The following is a 13,930-nucleotide window of genomic DNA, read 5'->3' as shown; positions in this document are numbered from 1 at the left end:
ACAACTACAAAATGCCTGCCCCGGAACACAGAATGAGAGGGAGTAAAGTCAGGTGCAACTCATAATAATTCTTCTTCCACATTTCATGCTGAAGCTGTTCTGAACAAGTGCCTTTTGCAATGGACGGATGGTTCAAACCAGGGGTCTTCAAACTATGCCCCCCCAGATGTTCATGAACAACAATTCCCATTAGCCTTGTCACTTAGCCATGCTGGCAGGGGATGATGGGAATTGTAGTCCATGAACATCTGGAGGGCCATAGTTTGAAGACCCCTAGTTCAAACTGTTGCTTGCAGGTGCCTCTGCAGTCAGTCACACGGTGGAGAACTTTGTGTTATTGTAGTTGCTGCTGCTGAAAGCAGTTTTTAAAAATCTGCACAAAATCTGGTCAAAAGTCCCACTGACCTTATCTGCCTTCTAAAAACACCTGGCAGGTGCCAGAAAAGGGCAGCAGGATGCCACAGTGTTAGGACTTGGACCTTAAGCCAATGAACAGACTCTGGATTCTTGATCAGTAGAGTTTATTGAAAGGCATCAAGTACCTAGGTCAGTGATGGCGAACTTATGGCACAGGTGCCAGAGGTGGCACTTAGAGCCCTCTCTGTGGGCACACACAGAGTTCATCATGTGTTGGGGAAATTGACCCCCACACACACATACACACATCTAGGCTGGCCTGGGCCACTGGGCTCAATTATTAGCATTAAACTTAAGACCTAGTTTTGGGGAAGCAGTATAGGTAACCCTGTTAAGTGCTGTTAAACCCCACTGATTTTCATGCGAAGAACTAAAGCGCGATCCTTTACCTGGGAGTAAGCTTGGTTGCTGGCAATGAGGCTTGCTTCTGAGTAAACCCTCCTAGGGTCATGATTCACCAGTTGGAAAAGTTGCACGGTTGCTTCAAAGCAAAGCCAACTACTACCATCAAGCTTACTCCCGAGTAACGCACGCCTCAGAGCCAGCCATTTTTTCTAAACGAAAACCTCAGTATTCAGGTTAAATTGCCGTGTTGGCACTTTGTGATAAGTAAGTGGGTTTTGGGTTCCAGTTTGGGCACTTGGTCTCAAAAAGGTTCGCCATCACTGACCTAGGTTAAGAGCCTTCGGGGAGGGCGGTATATAAATACAATAAATAAATAAATAAATAAATAAATAAATAAATAAATAAATATAATAAATATAAATATAATAAATATTTATATTAAATAGAAAGAAAGAAAGAAAGAAAGAAAGAAAGAAAGAAAGAAAGAAAGAAAGAAAGAAAGAAAGAAAGAAAACCAGTTCTGCCTGACCTGGCTTTCCTGGACTCCTTTATCCTCGCCCAATTTCCGCCCCCCGACGCCCCAAACTTCCAGGAGAAAGTGTAAAAAGTAGTTGTTTGAGGCTTCAAGGCCCTGACAGGGACACATGCGGCCACCTGCCTCGCCCCCCCCCCCCCCCCCCCCCCCCCCCCCCCCCCCCCCCCACCCCCCCCCCCCCCCACGGCCCCCCCCCCCCCCCCCACCCCCCCCCCCCGACCGCCCCCCCCCCCTCCACCCCTCACCCCCCCCCCCGCCCCCCCACCCCCCCATCCTCCCCCCCCTTTTCCCCCAAAACCCGCGCAAAAAGGAAAAAAGGGGTTTTTGGGGGCCCCCACCCCCCCCCGGGGAACCCCCGCCCCCCCCCCCCCCCCCCCCCCCCCCCCCCCGCGCATCCTGTTTCCCTGATTCAGGGAGGCTCCTTGGGGTCATTCAGCCTCATTATCTACAATCGGGGTCAAAGCAGTAAACGTAGGAAAGGAAAAAAGGTGTTTTACATATCAATCAGAGATATATGCATGGCAGCTGTGAAAAAGGCAAACTCTATGCTGGGGATCATTAGGAAAGGAATTGATAATAAAACTGCAAAGATTGCCATGCCCTTATATAAAGCAGTGGTGCGACCGCACTTGGAGTACTGTGTTCAGTTCTGGACGCCACATCTCAAAAAGGATATCGAAGAGATACAAAAAGTGCAGAGAAGGGCAATGAGGATGATTGAGGGACTGGAGCACCTTTCTTATGAGGAGAGGCTGCAGCGTTTGGGACTCTAGTTTGGAGAGGAGACGTCTGAGGGAGGATATGATTGAAGTCTATAAAATTATGCATGGGGTAGAAAATGTTGACAGAGAGAAATTTTTCTCTCTTTCTCACAATACTAGAACCAGGGGGCATTCATTGAAAATGCTGGGGGGAAGAATTAGGACTAATAAAAGGAAACACTTCTTCACGCAACATGTGATTGGTGTTTGGAATATGCTGCCCCAGGAGGTGGTGATGGCCACTCACCTGGATAGCTTTAAAAGGGGCTTGGACAGATTTATGGAGGAGAAGTCGATTTATGGCTACCAATCTTGATCCTCTTTGATCTGAGATTGCAAATGCCTTAGCAGACCAGGTGCTTGGGAGCAGCAGCAGCAGCAGAAGGCCACTGCTTTCACCTCCTGCAGGTGAGCTCCCAAAGGCACCTGGTGGGCCACTGCGAGTAGCAGAGAGCTGGACTAGATGGACTCGTCTGATCCAGCTGGCTTGTTCTTATGTTCTTATATTCTTATACCATGGCCAAATATTTCCATTTGGTTCTAGAACCCAAATTGCGACGAGCCCTGACCCTTGCCAGGTGCAATATTCTCCCTTCAGCTACCACTCAGGGTGGAATACAGAAAGTGCCTTTTAATGAAAGATTTTGTCCCTGCAGTTCAGCTTACGAAGAATCAATCCAGCACGTGATATTACACTGCCCGTTACACAGTTTAGCCAGGAACAAATATCTAAACCCGTGGCTAAAACCCCGCATTGATAACACTGATCTATCAGTTGTGGTAACGATACTGGATTGTGATTCTGCAAGTGTATTGGAAGCACTGGCTAACTTTTTGTGCTCTGTCATCAGCAAACGGTTATAACTGTACTGGAGATTGTATCATTACACTGAGGTTGCCATTGTTGCTGGTATATTGCTGCTGTTGTTTTAATTATGCCATTAAAGGTTATTATTATTATATCAATCAGAGTACACATCGATCAGGTGACGTGAACGTTGCAGTTGGGTTCTATAGGCCCGTGGTGGCGAACCTTTGGCACTCCAGATGTTGTGGACTACAATTCCCATCAGCCCCTGCCAGCACAGTCAATTGGCCATGCTGGCAGGGGCTGATGGGAATTGTAGTCCATAACATCTGGAGTGCCAAAGGTTCGCCACCACGGCAAGTATAGGCCAGGCTCCGTTCCTAACAGGCAGGCACCAGGTGGGGGCCCTGGCCAGAGTGCCGTGTTGTGGAAGGAAACGTTGTTCTGGCTGGCCTTGTTCCCCAGCCCCCAGCTCCTGGCCATGACCTGCTTCCCCCCTCTCCCTTTGCAGTGTATGTCCCTGACGAGTGGGAGGTGCCCCGGGAGAAGATTTCCCTCCTGCGGGAGCTGGGCCAGGGCTCCTTCGGCATGGTGTACGAGGGAATCGCCAAGGACATCGTCAAGGGCGAGGCAGAGACTCGGGTGGCCGTGAAGACGGTGAACGAGTCGGCCAGCCTGCGGGAGCGGATCGAGTTCTTGAACGAGGCGTCGGTGATGAAGGGCTTCAGATGCCACCATGTGGTGAGGGAGGCTGCTGCGCGTGGGCCGAGAACAAGACTGTGGGCCATGAAACCCCCCGGAAAGCTCTGGGAGCCTTTTCGGGGGGGGCGGGGAGGAGTTCTCAGCCAGGGACTTCCCTCCTTCCCCCTCTCCTCCGGGGGATACATCTGGCCAGTGGTGGGATCCAAAAATTTTAGTAACAAGTTCCCTCGCCAGCCCCCCCCCCCCAGCAAAGGGGGCAGAGGCGTACCTAGGCAAACCTGAGCCCTGGGCAAAACCTGAGTTGGATGCCCCCCCCATGGGCGGGCAGCCCACCACGACCCCCCAAAAATTTTTTTGCACCAGGTCATTTCTAAATCATCATCACATTATAGAAAATGCCCCAACTCACAAATCTGAACACAGCAATGGTGAAACACACAGGTTCTTTGATAGAGACTGGTGAGATAAAAGGTTCGAAAGGCTGAGAATCCATGAATTGCAGTACCTGAAAGGGATTAACCCAGCTCAGGGAGTTACATTATTAGTCGCAATTGCTATATGGAACCTTCACGTTCAAAGGCAGTGTGCCTCTCGGGGAGGCGAGGGCGTGGAGATGGAAAAGCAGACCCAACTACTAACCCCCTCTTGGCACACACAAATAGTTAGTAACCCGCTCTCAGGAACTGGTGAGAACCTGCTGGATCCCATCTCTGCATCTGGCTCTTCCTCTCTGCTGCCTGTGAGACAGTGTACTCAGCTTGCCTGTTTGTTTCTTCGACTAATGATTGTAAAGCTGAACACACTCAGACAAAGCTAATTCTAGAAAAGGAACTTTATTGATGTTTGTCGCCCCAGGTACGGGATGCTGGAACTGAGGATTCTTGTCCTCGGTTCCAGTATTTAAACTATTTACAAAGACAGACAGCAACCAATCAACTCTCCCCCTCCTCCCAGCTCCTGGTCTCCCATTGGCTCTGAAGCTCTGGTGGAATGTAGCTTCTCAGTTTGTTTTCCTGCACCTTTTGGGAAAAGGTGGGAACCAGTGCATGTTGGGAGTTGCAATCCTGACACTGGCCCTTTCCCCACTTACCGTTTGCTGCGCGCTACTGCCCCCAAATAGCGCGTGGTCCAGCGGTGCTCCCCACGAGTCCGGGCGGCGACAACGCAGCCGCCCCGACTCTGCGCTCCAACGTCCCTTCAGCGCGCGTCATTTCTGACGCTGGAAGAAACGGCACCTTCTGACTGCCCCACGGTGGGGAACACGACCCCGTGCCGGAAATCGCTCACGCTGGGAGTGGCGCGCAGGAAATCGTAAGTGGGAAAAGGCCCACTGATAGCCTTTGACCCAAATGGTGCTGTGCGCTGTTTAGACTGGGATGAGTGAGCGACCTTGTTCCATAAGACCCAGTTTGGAAAATGTCCTGGTGGGGAGAGATCACACCCAAACTCCTTGAAAATGTAGGCTCGAACGCAGCCCTAAAAGCAGCCCTGGCTGGTGGCAAGCCCCTCCATGGGTCGCATCTCATGCTGAGGCTGATTCTGGAGCCGCCCCTTCTAAGACCCTGTCAGACCACGACTCTCCCGTGGCTAAAAGGTGCCGTCCCCATTGGCCTCCGCTCCTCCCAATCATCAGGCTCAGGTTCACGTAAATTGGTTTCTTGCACCAGAGGAAAGAACAGGCGCTGCTCCCCAGGCTTTTTGCTGGATCTGTCACAAATATTACACCCATGCGTACTCCAACTCACTAGGTGAGTATCATTTTAATATTATCTTACTATCACAAATATACAAAAAATGTTTAGTAAGTACACCGTCAGATAAGGCTACAAAACCTCTAGATTAGGTTTTTATTTTGGCAGTCCTTTGCCAAGCCAATCTGAAATGTACAAATACGAGTGTCAATATATAAAAGTCTATCTAATCCTTTCATTTTCATATAATTAAACAAAAACCCAAAGAACCCTCCCAATGCACTTACATAAATAGACTTTTATCTATTGACACTTGTATTTGTACATTTCAGATTGGCTTGACAGATAGCCTATACTTCTATTAGATTTCAATCAATGCCTTCAGCAGTGCTTAGTGGTAGATACACACGAGTACCATTTTCTCAGCGCTTTTGTATCTGTGGAAAACAAGAGCCTGAGGATCTCTTTCATTACATACTCTCCTGTCCTTTATATTCTGAAATAAGGAAAAGGTTTTTGGAGCCAATACTACCTAGGACAGCTTTTTTGTCCGATGATGAGAAGCTGATTTTCTTATTATCTGATATTGATTCCTGTGTTTCTTATAAGATGGCTCTCTTTGCCCTGGCGGCTAGGAAATTACAAGCAAAGCATTTAAAGCGCTGTTTGAACTGATGTTCCAAAGTACTGGAGATTAACTTAGACTAGCTGAAGAAGCTGCAAAAACATCTGACGGACTGGATGGGGCATTTTAATTTAGAGATTGCAAACACTAATAATTTATATTTTAATGTAAAGCTAAATTATTGTTTTAATTTAAATTATTGTTTTAACTAAGTTACTGTTTTAACTGCATGTATCTCTGTATTGTTATAGCCAATGGCTCAAACAATAAACACTTGACTGACTGACCGAAATAAAAACCTAATCTAGAGGTTTTATAGCCATACCTGACGGTGTACTTACTAAACATTTTTTGTATATTTGTGATAGTGAGATAATGTTAAAATGATACTCACCTAGTGAGTTGGAGTACGCATGGGTGTAATATTTGTGACAGTAACTGTTGTACACCTGCTTTGATTATTTTTGCTGGATCTGACATTTGCACACAAAGCCGCTGCAGCAAAGCGTTCCCGGCCTCTAGAGGTTTCCCCCCAAAGTGAAAGTGTTCTCAAACCGTACAGCTTCTGTAAGGTCAGAGCCCCAATAAGGAGCAGGCTAGGGCCGTGGTGGTGAACCTTTGGCACGTCAGATGTTATGGATTACAATTCCCATCAGCCCCTGCCAACATGGCCAATTGGCCATGCTGGCAGGGGATGATGGGAATTGTAGTCCATAACATCTGGCGTGCCAAAGGTTCACCACCACTGGGCTAGGGAGTCTGGCTAGGGAGAGAACCACAAGTCACCATCCCTGCACAGAGCAAGCACAAGCATCGGCAAGGAAATGTTTGGTGCCACGGTCTTCCGGATCCAGCGGTGGGATCCAAAAATTTTAATAACAGGTTCCGACGGTGGTGGGATTCAAACAGTGGCACCACCGCCGCACACACGCACCTCCAGTCCCTATTGGGCAGGGAGGTTGCTTTAGTAACCCCTTCTCGTCACTCAGAAAAAAATTAGTAACCACTTCTAGAGAAGTGGTGAGAACTGGTTGGATCCCATCTCTGCCTGGATCCCCCTGCGTTCACATGGCAAGACAGAAGAGGGTCTTAACACAAGGAACGGTGGTGGGTTTGGACGTGTCTGTGCCTTGAAATCTCTCTCTCTCTCTCACACACACACACACACACACACATCTTTATTTCCTTAGGAAATAAATTATTTCCTTCCTTAGGAGCAGCAGTGGCGTAGGAGGTTGAGAGCTCGTGTATCTAATCTGGAGGAACCGGGTTTGATTCCCAGCTCTGCCGCCTGAGCTGTGGAGGCTTCTCTGGGGAATTCAGATTAGCCTGTACACTCCCACACACACCGGCTGGGTGACCTTGGGCTAGTCACAGTTCTTCGGAGCTCTCTCAGCCCCACCTACCTCACAGGGTGTTTGTTGTGAGCGGGGGAAGGGCAAGGAGATTGTCAGCCCCTTTGAGCCTCCTGCAGGAGAGAAAGGGGGGATATAAATCCAAACTCTTCTTCTTCTTCTTCTTAGGTTTGCCTCCTGGGGGTTGTGTCCAAAGGGCAGCCCACCCTCGTTGTCATGGAGCTCATGGCCCACGGGGACCTGAAAAGCTACTTGAGGTCCTTGCGACTGGATGCCGAGGTATCTGCTGGGGAGTGGGGCTCACGGGGTGGGGGGGCAGCCGGGGGCCCAGGAGGAGGGTCTCTGCCGGCAGGTGTGTAAAGTCTTTTTTCTGGGGTTTCCAGAACAACCCCGGTCGTCCACCGCCTACTCTTCGGGAGATGATTCAGATGGCGGCAGAGATTGCTGATGGCATGGCTTACCTGAACGCCAAGAAGTTTGTCCACCGGGACCTGGCAGCCCGGAACTGCATGGTGGCGGAAGACTTCACCGTGAAAATCGGAGGTACGGCCCACTTCCTGGCAGACTCCACTCCAGGGTGTCCTGGAGGATTGGGCAAGAGGCGTGGGTGGGTGGGTGGGGGGAGAATGGTGGCCGGGGAACAACAGCTCCGGCTTCCCCCTCCCCACTTGCCTTAGCTCAGAGGTCTTCAATGGCCCTCCAGATGTTCAGGAACTACAATTCCCATCAGCCTCTGCCAGCATGGCCAAGTAGCAGGGCTGATGGGAATTGTAGTTCCTGAACATCTGGAGGGCCATAGTTTGAAGACCCCTGCCTTAGCTGGTGGGAGTGTGCAGCAGGCCGCCCCTCAGCCCGGCCCCCCCCGGGCCGCTCTTTCAGCCAGCGGAGCAGCTTGGCAGGGGGGAGGGGAGGGGCATGGGGGGACCCTCGTGACCAGCCGGCATGCGCCTGAGGACATGTGACCTCTGGGACTGAGTAGGTACCGTTGAGTCTGTGGAGGAAGAGTCTACGAAGGACACTTGGCAGGGACATTGGCTCTCCCGCTTCTTTGCCCTCCCAGATTAGGAGTCCTCAGAATCCCGCCCCTGCCCCCCCCCCCCCCTTTGGCCCAGCTTTCAGAGTTAAGAACATAAGAACAAGCCAACTAGATCAGACCAGAGTCCATCTAGTCCAGCTCTCTGCTAATCGCAGTGGCCCACCAGGTGCCTTTGGGAGCTCACCTGCAGGATGTGAAAGCAATGGCCTTCTGCTGCTGCTGCTCCCGAGCACCTGGTCTGTTAAGGCATTTGCAATCTCAGATCAAAGAGAATCAAGATTGGTAGCCAGAGATCGACTTCTCCTCCATAAATCTGTCCAAGCCCCTTTTAAAGCTATCCAGGTGAGTGGCCACCACCACCTCCTGTGGCAGCATATTCCAAACACCAATCACACGTTGCGTGAAGAAGTGTTTCCTTTTCTTAGTCCTAATTCTTCCCCCCAGCATTTTCAATGGATGCCCCCTGGTTCTAGTATTGTGAGAAAGAGAGAAAAATTTCTCTCTGTGAACATTAATCTTCATTCCAAGTTAATCTTCACTCCAAATTAATCTTCATTCCAAGTTAATCTTCATTCCAAGTTAATCTTCATTCCAAGTTTCTCGGCATCTTCTGTGGTGGAGTCTCTTTCTTGGGAGGTTTTTGAAGAGAGGCTGGGTGGCCACCTGTCAGGAGTGCTTTGACTGTGTCTTCCTGCTTGGCAGGGGGTTGGACTGGATGGCCCTTGGGGTCTCTTGCAACTCTATGATTCTGTGAGCTCACGGTGACCTTCTTTGCTCCCAGACTTTGGCATGACCAGGGACATCTACGAGACAGACTACTACCGCAAAGGGGGGAAGGGTCTCCTGCCCGTGCGGTGGATGGCTCCAGAGTCCCTGAAGGATGGCGTCTTCACTGCCTATTCCGATGTGTGGTGAGTCGAGAGGCCAGAGGGGAGGTTGGCCGGTCCGGGGCTTCTGGGTGCTCACTCTCCCTCTTCCACAGGTCCTTTGGAGTTGTCCTCTGGGAGATCAGCAGTTTGGCGGAACAACCTTATCAAGGGCTCTCCAACGAGCAAGTCCTGAAGTTCGTCATGGACGGGGGATCCCTAGAGAGGCCAGAGAACTGTGCCGAGCAGCTGTAAGTTTCGAGGCTTATTGCCGAGCAGCTGAGGGGAGGGTCCCAAATTCCGTGCAGCGGCAGTGAAACTGGGAAGGGGGTCCTCTCTTTTCCATCTGTGGCTGGCGGGTGGGATAATCTAAAGTCCCTCCTGGCCAGTCAGTTGGTCTTTTCCTGCTCCAGTGAGAGAAACTGGGGAGGGGGCTACTAGGTCTTCTCCTGCAGGGGCTCTTCACCAATGTGGGAGCCACTTAACCTGGTGCGGAGAAGGAGGAGAGGAGAAGAAACTGGCTGAGGATCAGGAGGTGAAGGCTGGGCTCATAAGAACATAAGAACTAGCCTGCTGGATCAGACCAGAGTCCATCTAGTCCAGCTCTCTGCTACTCGCAGTGGCCCACCAGGTGCCACTGGGAGCCCACATGCAGGATGTGAAAGCAGTGGCCTTAAGAACATAAGAACAAGCCAGCTGGATCAGACCAGAGTCCATCTAGTCCAGCTCTCTGCTACTCGCAGTGGCCCACCAGGTGCCTTTGGGAGCTCACGTGCAGGATGTGAAAGCAATGGCCTTCTGCGGCTGTTGCTCCCGAGCACCTGGACTGTTAAGGCATTTGCAATCTGAGATCAAAGAGATCAAGATTGGTAGCCATAAATCGACTTCTCCTCCATAAATCTGTCCAAGCCCCTTTTAAAGCTATCCAGGTGAGTGGCCATCACCACCTCTTGTGGCAGCATATTCCAAACACCAATCACACGTTGCGTGAAGAAGTGTTTCCTTTTATTAGTCCTAATTCTTCCCCCCAGCATTTTCAATGGATGCCCCCCTGGTTCTAGTATTGTGAGAAAGAGAGAAAAATTTCTCTCCCCTGACCCCCGGGGCTGACCTGGCTGTCTGTGTCTGTCTGGTTCCAGCCACGGCCTCATGCAGATGTGCTGGCAGTACAACCCCAAGATGCGCCCCTCCTTCCTGGAGATCATCGAGATGCTGAAGGAGGGGCTCCACTCGGCCTTCCGGGAGGTCTCGTTCTTCTACAGCGACGAGAACAAGCCGCCCGAGACGGAGGAGTTCGAGATGGACTTTGAGAACATGGAGAGCATCCCGCTGGACCCCGCCTCCTACACGCAGCGGGACGAGGTCCTGGGGCTGAACGGGGGGTCCTCCATGGGGCTGAAAGGCAACTATGAGGAGCACATACCTTACACTCACATGAACGGGGGCAAGAAGAACGGCCGCATCCTCCGCTCCAGCCCTTCCTAAGACTGGGCCAGGGGAGCGCCCCCCGGCTCTTTCTCCCCCCCCGGAGTTCCTCCTGCCGCCACACTTAGGACTTGCAGTGTCTCTGCCACAAGATACACAGACTCGCTTTCTAGTCAAATGTTGAATCACCCCAAGATGATGATGATGTTGATGATGATGATGATGCAGAGGGGGAATCCGGGGTCCCTTTTTCTGTCGACTGGCCGTTGATGGGCCCATCTGCGAAACACAAACCAACGTTGCCGTGGCTGCTGATCCCCTCCGGTTTTGAGGTTGGGACTGGCCCCGCATGGCGGGGCGAGAGAGGAGGAGGAACCTCGGACCGCCTTCAGCCCCACCAGTGGGGATCTGGGGTTCTTTTCAGAGGGTTCCCAGCCAACCCCACAGCCTTTCCTCTCACCGGCCTCTTTTCTGAACAGTTCCGGTTGCTTCTGGAAGGCAAAAGAATCTGCAAGACATCTCCGAAGAGGACTTGCCTTCCTGTCTTGGAGTCCCCCGACAGCTGCTGCCTTCCCTCTTGCTGGGACCAGGTGCAGGCAGGCAGGCGGGTGGGTGGGTTCAGAGCTGCGCACAGAGGAAGGCCCACCTGTTTAGGGTTGAGGCGGCCGTGAGAGTGGCTGGGTCTTGAGTACACGAGCCCGAGGAGTGGGAGCCAGCGCCCGTCCCCTTTCCCCTGCTCTCTTCTCTCCCATGCCCCCCGGCCTGAATGAGTTCAGGACAGGATTATTTTTATACTGATAGGAGAAGAGACCCTCGTCCCTCCTCTCCCTGCATTCAGCAGACAGAGTAGCCAGAGCAGAAGCCAAATCTCTTGGGATTTCGCCAGGGCTCGCGCTCCGGACCCACTTGCAGGTAGCCCCTTTGCCCCGGCTGCCCTGTCCTTGCAGCCCCGAGCCCCTCGGCTCCCCCTGCGCTGCGCAAACTGTATATATGCGTGACTGTGACCTATTTAAGCCTCCGTCGTATCCCTCCCATAACTTATTGATGCCTTTGACTTCTTGCTGGTGTTGCTGAGAGGGGAGGGGCTTCCCGTGGCCTCTGAGCTGATCCTGCCGCCCCGCCCACCCACGGCAGCCCGTGCTTTCAGAGCACGCACATCTGGCAACAGTTGGAGGTTGCTCTTCAGCTCCCACAGGAGAAGGCTTGGTCTGCCTCTCTTTGGCCTCTGAAGTCAGAGACCCTCTTGCCTCGTCTGTGCAGAAGAGAGTTGGGCGAGGGATACCTCCCCTTCTCCCCCCCACCCCAGCCTCACTCTCCTTGGATACGCCTTAGGGCAGTGGTGGCGAACCTTGGGCACTCCAGATGTTATGGACTACAATTCCCATCAGCCCCTGCCAGCATGGCCAATTGGCCATGCTGGCAGGGGCTGATGGGAATTGTAGTCCATCACGCCTTAGAGCCTCCTTGACACGCCTCTTTAGCTCTCACCCAGCCTGTCAAACGAGCTGTCCCTCCAAGCACAAAGGGACCCTTGTTGGAGCAGGCCTGAGGTCCATCTAGTTCAGCATCCTGTTGAAGCAGTGGCCCACCTGATGCTTCTAGGAAACCCCCATCCCCAGCACGGCCTGAAGGCAGCCCCCCGTTTTGGGGGTGTCATTTAGCTCTTTAGCCATTTTGGGGAATAATGTTCTTGGATCCAGCCATGCAAACACACAGCAGGAACCCACTTTCACCAGGAGGCAAAATCAAATGATGAGGTTTTACTCCCTGTTTTGGAAAACCTGGCTTTGATTTGCAGCGCAGGTGAGTCCAGCCAGCTTGGCCAGGAGTCCCCTTCCTGCATCAATTGTGTATCTTCTTTTCACGCTTTTCTATCCCTGAAGGCAGGTGTCAACTCGCTGCTCTCCAGATGGTAAGTGGGACTACAGTTCCCATCATCCCCTGCCAGCATGAGAAATTAGCCTAAGCTGACCAGATTGTCACTCAGGAACCGGGACCCAGGCGGTGGGCGGCCACGGCGCAGTCGGGGCGACTGCCTTGGGCCCCCAGTGTCATCACAGGGCGGAAACAGGGAGCTTCCCAGAAGGCAGTGCGCCCCGCGTCAAGGCAGGCGCTGGAGGCTGCCACTGTCTTCTGGGGCTTCCCAGCCTCGGGAACTGGGGAGCCTCAGAAAACAAAGGCCCTGCAGTTGGACACGTGACTGGTTTTGCCTCTGTTCCCCCTGTAACACGGGCAAGAAAAGGGGAGCTCTTGCAGTGTAAGGCAGCCTTCCAAAAATCGGGACAGTTCAAAACCCACGGGACACGGGACAAATTGGTTTAAGGCGGGACTGTTCCGCCAAAAGCTGGACGCCTGGTCTGACTTAGCCATACCTGGCAGGAGATGATGAGAACTGTAGTCCATAACATCTGGAGGGCTGTGAGTTTGACACCTATCCCTTGGAGGGTTCTCCTCTCCACAACGGTGCACTTTAATGCATTTCTCCCCACAGCCAACTGGGCCAAAAGGCCCACCCCCACCCCCTTCTCTATCCTACATCGTGTTTCTGTTGCTCTGAGGCAGAAAGGGGTTCATCTGATTTTCTAAATCGGCTCATAAACGCTTGTTTCTGTTTAATGTGAATCATTGTGTTGAGAAGGGGGAAGACACTTTTTAAGCTGTGTAGAATGAATGGATTTTAAACCAGGGGTTCAGTCCATGGTTCTCCAGAGGAACATAGACTACAATTCCCATGAGCCCTACCCCTTGGCCATGCTGGCAGGGGCTGATGGGAATTGTAGTCCATGAACATCTGTAGAGCCACAGGTTGCAGACCTCTGCACATAGCTCATAAACTACAATTCCCATGAGCTCCCACCCCTTGGCCATGCTGGCAGGGCTGATGGGAATTCAGGTCCACTCTACCGAGGGCCATAGTTTGGAAGACCCTGGTTTAAAACCAAGCCAGAAGCAGGGGGCTGGCTCCCTTCAGAGCCACCCCTGAGGACACTTTCGTTGTGATATTTGCATTCCGTTAAGAAAGGGGAAGAATAGTAAAGCTTGAACGAAATTTGAATGGGGGTCGGGGGTGGTGGTGGAGGAGAGGGAGCAGTTCTTGGCTGAGGGAAGGCCCAGAAGGACAAGGTGGAATCCTCCGACTGGCCAAATGAGTCAGGCCTGAGATGGGGAGGGGGTAGTTTTGTGGGTTCTTGTGCCAGGCCTCTTCTTGTTCTGTAGACTTGGAGAGAATGTGTGGATGGGCGTTTCTGGAAAGGAGTTTAAGGCTTGCATTCCCCTGAATCTGTTTTGCTGTTTCCCAGCACAGGCTCCTATATTTGTAGGAGCACTGTTATATTCCAGATAAAGTGGACTGTTATTTCAGCCT

General features: G+C 52.0%; 1 protein-coding gene across 1 annotated transcript in view; it reads left to right on the top strand.

The window, feature by feature from the left end:
- The window catches only part of INSR (insulin receptor), a 137,942-nt gene extending 125,987 nt beyond the window's left edge, over positions 1–11,955 (top strand). The window contains 6 exon segments of the mRNA XM_048496934.1: positions 3,378–3,607; positions 7,408–7,518; positions 7,623–7,782; positions 9,057–9,186; positions 9,258–9,392; positions 10,281–11,955. Of these exon segments, the coding sequence (XP_048352891.1) occupies positions 3,378–3,607; positions 7,408–7,518; positions 7,623–7,782; positions 9,057–9,186; positions 9,258–9,392; positions 10,281–10,626 (1,112 nt within the window). The 3' untranslated portion in view covers positions 10,627–11,955.
- The last annotated feature ends 1,975 nt before the right edge of the window (positions 11,956–13,930 follow it).

The sequence above is a fragment of the Sphaerodactylus townsendi genome, linkage group LG05, assembly GCF_021028975.2.
Source record: "Sphaerodactylus townsendi isolate TG3544 linkage group LG05, MPM_Stown_v2.3, whole genome shotgun sequence".
NCBI classification, from domain to species: Eukaryota; Metazoa; Chordata; class Lepidosauria; order Squamata; family Sphaerodactylidae; genus Sphaerodactylus; species Sphaerodactylus townsendi.
The sequence above is the reverse complement of the archived record's forward strand: the minus strand, read 5'-3'. Positions and strand labels throughout refer to the sequence as shown.